This window comes from Callithrix jacchus, chromosome 9 (assembly GCF_049354715.1).
Source record: "Callithrix jacchus isolate 240 chromosome 9, calJac240_pri, whole genome shotgun sequence".
Classification (NCBI taxonomy): Eukaryota; Metazoa; Chordata; class Mammalia; order Primates; family Cebidae; genus Callithrix; species Callithrix jacchus.
In genome coordinates, this window is record NC_133510.1 from 127,082,360 (window position 1) to 127,096,081 (window position 13,722).

Here is a 13,722-nt window from a genome sequence, read left to right on the forward strand (position 1 = left end):
AAGCTTCATCTAGGATCTCTGTTTTCAGGCTGCCTGTCCTGATCAGGACCATTTTGGTTGCAAATGGTGGAAGCTGAACTCAAAGTGGCTCAATCTAAAGTGGAAATGCATTGATTCTGGAGGCATGCTGGCTTCAGGCACAGCGGGATCTAGGACTCAAGTGTATCAGTGGGATTCTTTCCTCCCTTTTCTTGGCTCTGCTGTCTTCAGTTTGGGCTTCATCTCAGGCAGAAGGCTCTGTCCGTGCTGAGAGTTTGGGGGCCTCCAGCATGAGGCTGGCATCCTACTAACTCAGGATCCCCAGGGGAGAGAGGGCTCTTCTTTCACATGCATTCCCACGAAGCTCCCAGAATTGGATGTGATTGCACAGGTTTGGGTTACATGCCTGTGTCCGAAACAATCCTGGTGGCCATAGGAATGGGATACCCTGACAAGTCCTGCAGCGGGAGGGTGGAGCGCAGACAGTCCCCTCCTGAGGGCGGCTCTTCAGCAGCTGCCCCAGCCTCCAGCCATGCTTCTGCCTGGCTGAAAGAGCCCACTAGTTTGCCCCTCAGCATGACTTGAGCACCTGGCTTGGCCAACCCCCTTTGCAGTGCTCCCCGTGCTGAGCTTCCCCAGGCCTGTGCCAGCCCTCTTCCTTCCCGGCCAGCTCTGGTGGTCCTGCCACTCCGTGCTCTGTTCCCGCTGGCCCGGCCGCCTCGGCATGCTCACAGCTTACACAGCTTCCTTTTTTTTTTTTGAGACGTAGTTTTGCTCTTGTTGCCCAGGCCGGAGTGCAATGACACAATCTCAGCTCACTGCAACCTTCACCTCCTGGGCTTAAATGATTCTCCTGCCTCAGCATCCCAGGTAGCTGGGATTACAGGCATGTGCCACCATACCCTGCTAATTTTGTATTTTTAGTAGAGATGGGATTTCGCCATGTCAGTCAGGCTGGTCTCGAACTCCTGACCTCAGGTGATCTGCCTGCCTCAGCCTCCCAAAGTCCTGGGATTACAGGTGTGAGCCACTGCTCTTGGTCCTTGCTACCCTTTTCTGATGGGTTCATCCCCCTGCTGCCCCAGGGAGAAGCAGTGCCTGTGGGGGGACCCTTCACAGTGTCAGGTCCTGTGCATGGCTTTGCACGCTGCAGACACTCCCCCAGCACTGGCTTGTTAGCTGTGGAGATGGATTCCAAGAGACCGTAGCATGGGGGAGGCAGAACCTCTGCAGCTGGCATCCGTTGGCAGAAGGCCTGCTGCATTCGCCTCCTGGGGCTGCTGTAGCAAAGCACCATGACCTGGGGGCTGAACACAACAGAAATGTATCCTCTGGCAGTTCTGGAGGCGGAGTCTAACATCAAGGTTCCAGGACCATGCTCCCTCTCAAGGCTCTAGGGGACTCTCTCCTGCCTCTTCCAGCTTCCAGCAGTTGTTGGCAACCCTTGGCATTCCTTAGCTTAGCTTGTAAATGCACTGCTCAGTGTCTGTGTCCATTGCCACGTGCCCTTCTTCCCTGTGTGTCTCCACATGACCTTCTGAGAGGGACCCCAGGCACTGGATTTAGGGGCCACGCTAACCCTGTGTGGCCTAATCTTAACCAATTCCATCTCCAAAGACTCCACTTCCAAATAAGGTCACATCCTGATGTCCCAGTGGGCACGAATTTTGGTGGGGGAGACACTGTTCAAACCACCTTGGGTTTTGGGGTTCTGTCCCGTTTTGGGGTTCTGTCCCTCAGGGAGGTGCTGACATCCCAGTGAGTGAGGGCACCCAGACAGGGAATCAGCCAACGGTGAGATGAAACTTCTGATGGCGATCAGTGTCATGAAGCGAATCAGCAGGGCAGGGGGAGAGAGGGCGACAGAGGACAGGTCCATCGAGGCTGGCTCTGGCTGGGCCTGAGTGTGCGTAGAAGAGGCGATGAGAGGCAGAGAGAGGAGATCGCAGGGAGCCGGTCAGCAGGAAGGGGGCCACTGGCGACCTCAGTGAACACCGGCGAGGCAAGGTTGGGGCCATCAGGAGCCACTGGATTTGTCCTGGATGGAGTGGGTGGGCCACTGGTGGGCCAGTTGAGGAAGGTTGGAGTCAGGGCGGCTGCCTGTGCTGGAGGCCCCATGCATGGTGAGGTTTTCTGTCCCACCAGGATCACTAAGGCTGCCACATTGGCCAGAGCCCCTTAGATCCCCGCTAGGGTTCAAACCAACCTTTGAGGACTGCACTCTGCTCAGAGCTGGTGGCTGCCAGTGCCTCTTCTCTGAGCCCAAGTTTTACCCATCCCCTGCCCGCCCTGCAGCTGAGGAGAAGAAGAAGCTGGCGGAGGAAAAGGCCATGGAGATAGAGGAGCAGAACAAGGTCATTGCCATGGAGAAGGCTGAGGCCGAGACGACCCTGGAGGAGGTCATGCCCATCTTGGAGGCCGCCAAGCTGGAGCTGCAGAAGCTGGACAAGTCAGATGTGACCGAGATCAGGTAGCATGCCGGGCCACCATCCTGGGCTTCCCTTCCACCTTTGCAGGCCAGCAGTTCCCATCATGGAGCCAAGAAAAGGAAGGAAAGAGTCCCACTGATATACTTCAGTCCTAGATCCCGCTGTGCCTGAAGCCAGCATGCCTCCGGAATCAATGCATTTCCACTTTAGATTAAAGCCCCTTTGAGCTCAGCTTCCACCATTTGCAACCAGGTGACCAGGAGCTAACAAAGGAGCTGACGCCACGTGCTGCCACTGTGCCTGGCTCTCTCCACGGTGGGCACTGTTGTTGCCCTCATTTTCAGATCAGGAAAGTGAGACCCTGGGAGATGAGGTAGGCTCCCCAGGCATCCAAGCCCTCCAGCTAGCAGGGAGCAGGGCCTGCTGACCTTGTACCCAGGCCAAGAGAAGGATGAGTGGGGTTAAGCAGTGCCCCTCACAGCACACATGGGGTACGTGTCCCCTAAGCAGGGGCTGAGCCCTGTGAAAACTGTTCAGCAGACATGTGTGCATGCCATGGCCGGACGGGCAATGTCTGAATCCATCTCCAGCCAAGGGCACTTTCAAGGCGGGTGAGAGTATCACTACTGAGGCACCCATATATCTTACAAATCAATCTGTGAAATGATCCAGTCCCCCACACCAGAAGGCTCGTCTGCTGTCAGCGAGGGTGCCTGGTGTGTCATGGCCTGGCCTCCCCAGGGCACTGTTCCTGGATTTTGATAGTCTGTTGAGTCTTATGAGTAAAGCCTCAGGAGGAAACACTGTCCTGGTGCCACGGCCTCTGCCCCCATGCTGCCCAGCCCCCCACAGAACCCCCCAGCTCGGGAGCCTTGGCTCTGTCCTTCCTCACTCTTTGTCCAGAAGGAGATCAGTACTCCCAGCCCCACACATGGGTCTGGCAGCTGAGAGGCTCCCATTAGTGGGCTTCCATTCTGGGCTCCCGGCGGAGTGGTGCGCGTTCCCTGTGCTTCCCACTCTTTGTCCAAGGCCGTGCCCTTGTTTTCTTGTTAGTGAAATGTCTGTGAATCTGAGCACAGAATGCAGCTCATTCCAGGACAGGGGACCTGGGTCTTTCTTGGTAGGTCACTTGGAGGTGCCGCTGTTGTCAGCAAGAAGTCATTGTTTTAGTGTCGAGAATGGTGTGAAGGAAGGGATGAGGATGGGTGTGTTAACACTTCAGCACTAAGCGTTGGACGTGTGGGCTGAGGTGCCAGGCCACAGTGGAATGCACACCCGGCAGAGGGCAGGAGACACAGTCTGTACACGCATTCTCCAGGGGAATATCCAGCTACCAGTGACATTATTTGGGGTACCGCTCCCAGGTCAGCAGCATAGAAACATCGTGAGAGCAGAGACTAGGAAGGATTTTTGAAGGTGATTTATTTGAAGAGAAGGAACTGTGAGTCCTTTGCATCAACACAAGGCGGAAAGGTGGGAGGGAGCTTCCATGGGACCAAACAGGGAGCTTGACACATGTCCCCTGCAGTGAGCCCGGCATTGTGGACAGCTGCCCAGCCCACCCCTGAGAAAGCCAAAGTACAAAAGGAATGATTTTTATACATTAATTCACGGCTCTGCCTCTTTGCTGTGTGGCATTTGGCAAGTCATTGAACCTCTCTGTGCTCCAGCTTCTTCATTTGTAAAATGTGGATGATAAGAATTGTCTCGGCTGCATCAGGGTCTTCAAGAGGATCATATGAGCCTTTATGTGAAGAACTGGGCTGGGCATATGGTCAGAGCCATGTAAGCATCAGCCATGATTATGGCTCCAATATCTAAAAAGCATGCTGGGAGAAGCTCACAGCCACTGTGTCCCCCGTCAGCCTTGGCCACATTCGCAGGCCGCAGCAGGTAGTGCGGGTCCATCATTTCTCGTGTACACATCCCAAGGGTGTTCATGCATGACCAAGGCGACCAGGGACACAAGGGTCTCTTCTGTTCCTGACTTCAGGTTCTGAGGGTTTGGAGAGCAAGGATGCCTGCAAATCCTTCTTCCTTCTTCTGTCTACACATGGTAACACCCTGTGCATATTTTTTGCATCGTTTCTGCTTAGCAATGTATTTTGGATGTCTTTTGCATGTTGATATATGATGCGCTTGCCTGATACTTTAGAACATTCTCTCAGATTCCATTGTGTGGCTGTGCCATAATTTATTTAACAAGCCCTTACCGATGAGCTTGTTAAATAAACTGATCGTGTCTCTAGTCTTTTGCCTTTACAAACAACATGGCAAAGAATAAACCTGACCGTACTTCATTGTGCACCTGGGCGAGTCCACCGAGTTGCTGGGTCCCAGGGCGAAGACATTTATATTGTTCACAGCTGCTGCCTGATCCCCTCTGTGGGAACAAACCTGTTTATCCCACCAACAATCCTAATGAGTAGTACCTGCTTTTTCCTAGGCTCGCCAACAGGGGGCGGATCACATGTTCGGATTTTTGCATATTTTTTAGATGAGGAGTGGTATTTGTGTAGTTTTAATTTGCATTTCTCTTAGTGTGAGTGAGGCTGGCCTTTTTTTCCCATATGTGAAAAATGTGTCTAAGAGTTATGTGTATTTGCTTTTCTTTGAACTTGGTTTGCTTATCTGTTGGATCATGGCTATTGCTGTTATTTATTTCAAATCCATTTCCAGGGGCTTTTGATATAATGGGGAGATCAGCTTTTCATCCATAAGGTGAGTTGCAAATCTTTTCCTGGTTTGTCATGGGCCATTTGATTTTGTTTATGAAGTTTGTGTGTGTGTTTCTGCCATGTATGTTTATTTTTATGTGGCAGATTTTAGCAGTATTTTATTTTGTGGCATTTTTTAAAATTTATTTTTTTGAGATGGAGTCTCGTTCTGTTGCCCGGGCTCGAGTGCAGTGGCGCGATCTTGGCTCAGTGCAACCTCTGCCTCCAGGGCTCAGGCGATTCTCCTGCCTCAGCCTCCCAAGTAGTTGGAATTACAGGAACCCATCACCATGCCCGGCTAATTTTTGTATTTTTAGTAGAGATGGGATTTCACCACAGTGGCTGGGCTGGTCTTGAACTACTGACTCAGGTGATCCAGCCCCCTCAGCCTCCCAAAGTGCAGGGATTCCAGGCATGAGCCACTGCGCCCAGCCTCTTTTGTGGCTTTTGGATATTGTGTCCTAGTTAAAAAGGCCTGATCACACTGCAAGAATGTCAAATAATTTCCCCATGATTTCTTTTTGTACTCGTATGGTTTAATTTTTTTATATTGAAATCTTTTATCTATTGAGGATATTTTTCCTCGGGTTCCGTGTGAGTTTGGATCCAATTTGAGCTTTTCTAGATGACTAAAATCTGGCTTTCTTCAGATCATGTGGATGTTAAGCGCAATGAGCCAGTACTTACATCTTGACAATTTTATAATCTTTTAATTCCTTAAAAAGCGCTTCCTTCTTATAGTAATCAATCCTCTTTGTAGAAATCATTAAATGTTGAGGCAGGAAGAGCAGAGTCATGAAGATTAGAAGTAGATGTTTCTCTAACTATAAAAGTATCAAAGGCTCTCTTTGTTGCTGGCTTTGGATTTTACTTTTCTTCCTTTCATTCATTCAGTAGTCACTGGGTGTCTGTCCCCCACCCCACCCCTGCCCTGAGCAGGCACTGGGGCCGATCAGCAGTGACACAGGCAGGCGGGGCCTTCACGGCATGGAGCTGACACTCTGGTTTTTTAAATTGGAATCCCACATGTATGTAGAAATGATTTAGGATTAGTCAGAAGGGAAAGGTCTTGCTGCTCCGACAGTGGATGGTGGGGCCTGACCTAGTCATGGTCATGGAGGGCGGAGGGCACCTTCCCCGAGGCTGCAAGGAGCTCGGCTGGAGGAAAAAGCAGAGGCCGTCGGTGTGTCTGGGGTGGAGTACTGGGAGCTGGGGAGTGGGGCTTCTAATGATCGTTTTCTTCTAGGAAGGGTAGCATATCATTCTCTCTTTCTCATTCCCGAGTTTGTTTGGTGATGGAAGAAAGGAATGGAACAGACATCTCCATTTCTCTGGACTTGCAATCTCAGTATTTCAAAGGCCTTGCTCGCCCGGCACTGTGGAAAGTGCCGTGTTCTGGGAAAGTGAGATCCCAGAGCGTGGCCTGTAACCCAGTAGCCGAAAGCTTCACTTGGTGGACTCAGAGGATTTGGGAGCTGGAAGGTTCCGGATCTGCGTCCCTACTTTACAGATGCGAAACCCGACAACCCCGGCTGGTTCCTAACTTGCCCAAGGGCTCAGGACCCCGCCTCCGGCCTGGGCTCTTTCTGTCTTGTAGCTGAAAACATCTCCCTCATCCTTCCCCAGCTGCTTGTTCACAGAGCAGTGGTGGGGCCTGGTTTCCATCGGCCCTGAAGGGACCTTTTAAAGACCCTTGACTGCGCCTCTGGCTTTCCTAAGCAGCGGACACCAGCATAATTGAGCCTTTCCTGGATGACTCCGGGCCATTTCTTTCATCACTGGGCTTTGTGCTGAAGTCTGGGCGCCCTCCCTCCTGGCTTGTCCGTACACTGTGGGGCCCTCTCTCCTCTGCTGTGTTCGTGGGAGTGGGTGAGGTTCCCGGGTCAGGAGGGGTGGGGATTTGCTCACTGCAGAAAGCCTCCAGGCTGCTTTCAGTCTGCTCAGGCTGTCTCCTCCCTGTCTCTCTGTCTCTTCCCTGTCTCCATCTCTTCCCTGTCTTTCTGTCTCCTCCCTGTCTCTTGTCTCCTCCCTGTCTTCTCCCTGTCTCTCTGTCTCTTCCCTGTCTCTCTCCCTGTCTCTGTCTCCTCCCTGTCTTCTCCCTGTCTCTCTCCCTGTCTCCTCCCTGTCTCTCTCCCTGTCTCTGTCTCCTCCCTGTCTCTGTCTCTTCCCTGTCTCTCTCCCTGTCTCTGTCTCCTCCCTGTCTTCTCCCTGTCTCTTCCTGTCTCTCTCCCTGTCTCTGTCTCCTCCCTGTCTCTCTGTCTCTTCCCTGTCTCTCTCCCTGTCTCTCTGTCTCCTCCCTGTCTCTGTCTCCTCCCTCTCTCCCTGTCTCTGTCTCCTCCCTGTCTCTCTTCCTGTCTCTGTCTCCTCCCTGTCTCTCTCCCTGCCTCTGTCTCCTCCCTGCCTCTGTCTCCTCCCTGTCTCTGTCCTTGTGCATGTGTCTCCCTTCTCTGTCCCTCCATCCCCCTCATTCTTCTCTGACTCACCCCAGCCTCCTAGCAGAGCACACGTGTCTGGCCTCGCCCACGCTGCTTCCACGCACTCTGGGGCCTCTGTCTCCTGCCCTTCTCTCCTTCTTTTCCTTCCCCTCCTGCTTTGTGGTATCTGCACTGTTCTTCCACTTCCGTCTTTCCTCACGGTGTTGTCTGCGAGACTCCTGTGGCTTTCATTGACCTTGCTTGGCAGTGGGAAGCCCCAGTCTCCAGCCTTTGTACCGGCACTGCTGTTCTGTCTTCTGTTATGTTGGGAGTTCCAGTTCTCCAGAGGGCCAGGGACAGTGGATATCTGAGTTCTGGAGGAGTGGAGTGGCGGTTTAGTCTCATCAAAGCCACAGAAAACAGTTACGGGGCACCATAGCCTGGGAAGAGCCCAGGATGCAGGCAAGCCAGGCCTCCCAGGCAGTGTCAGCGCAGCCAGTCATGCAGGCTCCCAGGGCCCTGCTTCTTCGTCTAGTAAACGGGAAAGAAGACGGTGGTGGTGGTGATGATGATGTCAGCAATGATGGCAGCGCCTAGTCTGAGGGATCAGCCAAGGGTGTAATTAAAACATAGATGCTCAGGCTCCACCCTAACCCACTGATCCGGACGCCCCTGGGGCGACCTGGGTTTGTATTTTAATGCTGCCTGCCCCCCACCATGATTCAGCTGTTCTAGTCGCCTGGTCTGGAACCTGAGAGGGGAACCCGGCCCTACCCTCGGGGACACTCCCACCCAGGAGTGCGATTTGTGCTGGGGCCTGGCTTCCTTTGCTTCCATGCAGAGTCAGCTCTGTGGTTTCCAGAGCCCTCTCTCAGGCTGACCCATGTGTGTCTTGGTTTCTTGCCAGGTCATTTGCTAAGCCCCCGAAGCAGGTGCAGACGGTCTGCGAATGCATCCTCATCATGAAGGGATTCAAAGAGCTCAACTGGAAAACCGCCAAGGGCATGATGTCCGACCCGAATTTCCTGAGGTCGCTGATGGAGATCAATTTTGATTCGATTACACAGAGCCAAGTGAAAAACATCAAAGGTGAGTATAGCCGTGGGTGGGAATCACCAGGGTGGATCTTGGTCTGGCATCTCAGTCTCTGGGACAGGGAAAGAAGGCAAGGAGGCTTGTCGCAGGAGGCCCTCCCCTTGCAGTCAGATGGTATCAGATGGAACAGGCGACTATTGGTCACCAGGAGAACAGCAGCCTTGTGACGTGATCCAGGGAGTGTGGCTGGGGGCGAGCAGCGGCAGCCAAGCCCGCCTTGCTCGGTTCAGCACTAGTCCCAGTTCTCCCTGTCAGGAAACAAGATCATCTCATTGGAACCGAGCCCGGCCTTGTCTTCTGCGCGTCTCATCCAGTGCGCGTGCAGGAGCCCAGAGTCTCTCTGACCTTGGCTTCCCTGCTTTCTCCTCTTGTCAGTATAAATTTTTCTGGAGGTCCCTGGGGAATTGGCATGGTGGGGGGCAGCATCACTGATGGCCAGCCTCCGCCCCATCTTTGGTTATAGGACTGAGTTCCCTTTGAGCCCAGTTCCTGACCTTGCCCAGTGCTCAGCCCGGCGGTGATGGTGGAATGTGTTAGTCTTTGCAAAAAGCAATACAAGTTCATACTGCGTTTGATGGCTTATTTAGACTCGTATCATCAAACATTTCTTTTTAGTCCCTTAAAAACAAAAGCAAACTCAACACAAATGACCCCAACCCCTAGAAAAACGCAAGGCATTCCCTCTGAATCTTCACTGGATGGACTTCCACTTAGTGAAATTAGTCCCGGGGTGATGGCCTGTGAATTCCAGTTAGCCACCTAGGTGCCCGGTTGGGAGTCTCCATTATGCCCTGGGTTCCCGGCATGACACCTGCGTCTCAGGTAGCAGTAAACCATGCCCCTTGCCCACATCTGAAACATCCGCTTATGCAGAGCCCATTCTGGTCTGGCACCACGCTGCCAGCTGAAGGAGAGCTGCGTGCGTTCTGCCCACTGGGCCCCTGAGGAAGAAGAAACGAGTTACGCTTACTCTGCCCACAGTGTATTCCCCACTTTGTGTTCCCAAGATGAAGCTTGAACTCATAAAAGTTATTGCATGTTTCATGTTAGGCCTCTTGAAGACCCTCAATGCCACAACTGAAGAAATGGAAGCCGTCAGCAAAGCTGGGCTGGGGATGCTGAAATTCGTCGAAGCTGTAATGGGCTACTGTGATGTTTTCAGAGAAATCAAGCCCAAAAGAGAGAAGGTATTGCCCGACTGTAGGGCTGCCACACCACTGCCGGCAGACCCCCTTAGAGTCAGAATTAACACGTACACACCTTTGCTGAAAAGATTCTCCCAAGTTCTGACTTTAAACTTATGTAGTTTAAGTGGGGTGTGGTGGCTCACACCTGTGATCCCAGCACTTTGGGAGGCTGAGGTGGGTGAATCACTTGAGGTCAGGAGTTCAAGACCAGCCTGGCCAACATGTTGAAACCCCATCTCTACTAAAAATACAAAAGAAAAAATTAGCTGGGCAAGGTGGTGGACGCCTGCAATCCTGGTTACTAGGGAGGCTGAGGCGGAAGAATCTCCAGGGCGCTGCAGTGAGCTGAGATGACGCCATTGCACTCCAGCCTGGGCAACGGAGCAAGACTCCATCTAAAAAAAAAAATGCAGTTTAAACATTCTCCCCGCCCCCTAATAAATGGTAATCCTGAAACACAACTTCATTTAGGCATCCTGCAGGTGGTAGACAAAACTGAGGTCTGATTTTGAACCTGTATGTGAAAGTGTAGCATAAAAGATGTTTGGGCCAGGCCCAATGACTCTTGCCTATAATCCCAGCACTTTGGAAGGCCCAGGTGGGAGGCTCGCTTGAGCGCAGGAGTTTGAGACCAGCTTGGGCAACATAGTGAGATCCTGTCTCTACAAAAAAATTTTTAAAAATTAGCTAAGCATGGTGGCACACACCTGTACTGCCAGCCACTTGGGAGGCTGCAGTGAGCCCTGATCGTAGCACTGTACTCCAGTCTGGGAGACACAGTGAGACCCTGTCTCAAAAAAAAAAAAAAAGATATTTAAAGTTGTTTCTCTAGGGTCAAGGCAGAGTTTCTCGGTGGTAACACCGTGGAAGCGCTGCCTGGGGTCTGTCCTGGGGGCTGGCGTGGTTTAGCCTCACCCCACTGGATGCCAGCAGCACCCTCCCTCCAAGCTATGACATCCAGAAATGTCTCCAGAAATGACCGAATGTCTCCTGGGGACAAAACTTGTCCTAATTGAAAGCAGCGGGGCCAAAGTAACATGTAGATCACAAAATACACAGTGAATAAGGTTGATTTGATCATTTGGAGTCATATTATGACCTTGCTTTATAGCTCAGTTTTATTATTCAGAAAACTTAGAACTAATAGAAGTATTGTTATTGTCTATGGTATATTCTTCTGAGGTTTTTTTTTTTTTTTTTGAGACGGAGTTTCACTCTTGTTACCCAGGCTGGAGTGCAATGGCTTGATCTCAGCTCACTGTAACCTCGCCTCCAGGGTTCAAGCAATTCTTCTGCCTCAGCTTCCTGAGTAACTGGAACTGCAGGTGCATGCCACCACACCTGGCTGATTTTTGTATTCTTAGTAGAGATGGGGTTTTGCCGCACTGGCCAGCCTGGTCTTGAACTTCTGACCTCGTGATCTGCCCGTTTCAGACTCCCAAAGTGCTGGGATTACAGGTGTGAGCCACCTCCACCAGCCAATTCTTCTGAGTTTTTGACTTAGAACCACAGTGCCATCTTACTGTGGCCTCAGTACACATGAAAGTAAAACCACATGATAACTTGGGTGCCAGGTGTCTTCTAAAGGGACATAGAGTTTTTGCAGCAAACAGTTGAAGAAGAAACTAAGAAGCCACGTGTCATCAATCTTAACTAATGGGACTGTTTGATATTTATGGCAGATGATGGCTCCAAAAAGCACAGACACCATTAGAGCGGTTTGGACATGTGGCCTGGTTGGAGGCCATTGGATCCCGGCCCCACCACGGTCCTTGTCCCATCTTTTTGCAAATTGTCTTTACTTAGGTGGCCAGGCTGGAGCGGAATTTTTACCTCACTAAACGGGAACTGGAAAGGATCCAGAACGAGTTGGCAGCAATTCAGAAAGAGCTGGAAACGCTGGGTGCCACATACGAGGCCGCCATACTGGAAAAGCAGAAGCTGCAGGAAGAAGCCGAGATCATGGAGAGGCGGCTGATCGCTGCCGACAAACTCATCTCGGGCCTGGGGTCGGAAAACGTCAGGTCAGCGCAGCTCACGAGCCCCCTGTTGTGATCTGTAAATGGACGTCACCCACAGAGTTTCTCGCCATGTTGATTCTTTATCTCATGTTGTGTGTTTTTTTTGTTTTTGTTTTTGTTTTGAGACGGAGTTTTGCTCTTGTTACCCAGGCTGGAGTGCAATGGTGCGATCTTGGCTCACCGCAACCTCCGCCTCCTGGGTTCAGGCAATTCTCCTGCCTCAGCCTCCTGAGTAGCTGGGACTACAGGCACACGCCACCATGCCCAGCTAATTTTTTGTATTTTTAGTAGAGACGGGGTTTCACCATGTTGACCAGGATGGTCTCGATCCCTTGACCTTGTGATCCACCCGTCTCGGCCTCCCAAAGTGCTGGGATTACAGGCGTGAGCCACCGCGCCCTGCCTCATGTTGTGTTTTTAATGTGGAAACCATGTGACCAGGTCTTATGTCACTATTATCATGTTTATGGTGGCTAATGGCTATTTTATAGACTCTTGCTTTTATTAGGTACTGAGTGTCATTTACTAATTACCCGGGGTTGAGGAGGCAGTGCAGCTGTGGAGACAGGGAGAAATGCATAGCATTGAGCAAGGTGCTCTGGGTTTTGGGAGTGTTCACTGCTTGGTGACCTTTAACCCCTGGGTTCTTTCTAGAAGAGTCTGTGGGAGAAGCCCATCTCTATCACTGCACAGATGCCTTCCCAGGGTCCCAGTGGTTTGTTCAGTCCTGGGCTTCAATCTGAAGGAGTGATGGGGCTGTTTGATATTCGTGGGCAAGACCACTTGGCCACAGCTTATCCACCAAATAGGGCAACAGTTTTGAACCTGGCATCTGTAAATGTGGTGTGGAAAACACTGACAAATGTCTGCATGTGGGAAACACACAGTTTTCAATATTTCTAAACCTAAGTCCTGGGGCATGTGCTGGAAGAGGCCAAATGAAACAGAGGCTTGCTTTTATCTTGGGTGGAATTCCGTGCTCGAGTGAAGCCAGAACTTGTTAGCTCTGCCGGGCTGGTTTATATGCCTTTGATTAAGGCTTCGGAAACAATGTGATTGCTACTTACTGTGATCCTGGCAATGTGATTGCTACTTCATATGATCCACACCGTGGGATTACTGCTTAATAAAGACCGCAAGCCTTTCCCGAGCCCCTGCTTGACACTGGCTCCAAACACCAGGTTCACTGGGGTGGGGAATTACAAGATGAGCTGTTGGTCTCTGTTCCCCATGAGGAAAGAGTATCTCAAAAAAATGTTTCTGTCTGGCTAGCCCTGTTAGCAAGGTGTCGAGTTGCTTCTTCTGGAATGTTCCTTTGGTTGTGGCTGGAAGGTAAACTACTCACGGCAGCCTCCCTCTCCTCTGGTGCCAGGTGGCTGAATGACTTGGATGAGCTGATGCAACGGCGCGTGAAGCTGCTGGGGGACTGCCTGCTGTGCGCAGCTTTCCTGAGCTATGAAGGAGCCTTCACCTGGGAGTTCCGAGATGAGATGGTCCATCGGATTTGGCAAAATGACCTCCTGAGGCGGGGGATCCCCCTGAGCCAGCCTTTCCGGCTGGAAAGCCTGCTCACGGATGATGTTGAGATCAGCAGGTGTGTGTTGCCCTGAGCCAGCAGGAGGGAGGGGATGCCTTAGCACAGGGGGTCTACGTGGGTGTCACCCTGGGGGGAGGCAATGGCATCGGGGGCATAGCCAGGACCATAGCTGGCTTGACTGCCTGGAAGTGGCGGGAGGAGCTGCGCACCCAGTCTGGAGCTCTTCTCTCTGGAATCCAAGGAGGCTTGTGCAGCCTGGAGATGGGAAGATTGTTCTGGAAGGCCAGTCCTGCCACCCTTAGCCCTTGGCTCACAAATTGGTGAGAAAAATGCATTTCCCAAT

The 13,722-nt window shown here is 51.8% G+C and overlaps 1 protein-coding gene across 7 annotated transcripts in view; it reads left to right on the forward strand.

Moving 5' to 3' along the window:
- Positions 1 to 13,722, forward strand: part of DNAH10 (dynein axonemal heavy chain 10) — a 173,561-nt gene that overhangs the window by 138,557 nt on the left and 21,282 nt on the right. For all 7 annotated transcript variants that reach the window (XM_078337642.1, XM_035258092.3, XM_035258094.3 and 4 more), the window contains 5 exons: positions 2,275 to 2,449; positions 8,447 to 8,628; positions 9,685 to 9,821; positions 11,628 to 11,845; positions 13,215 to 13,436. In XM_078337642.1, the coding sequence (XP_078193768.1) occupies positions 2,275 to 2,449; positions 8,447 to 8,628; positions 9,685 to 9,821; positions 11,628 to 11,845; positions 13,215 to 13,436 (934 nt within the window). The remainder of the gene's footprint in view (positions 1 to 2,274; positions 2,450 to 8,446; positions 8,629 to 9,684; positions 9,822 to 11,627; positions 11,846 to 13,214; positions 13,437 to 13,722) is intronic.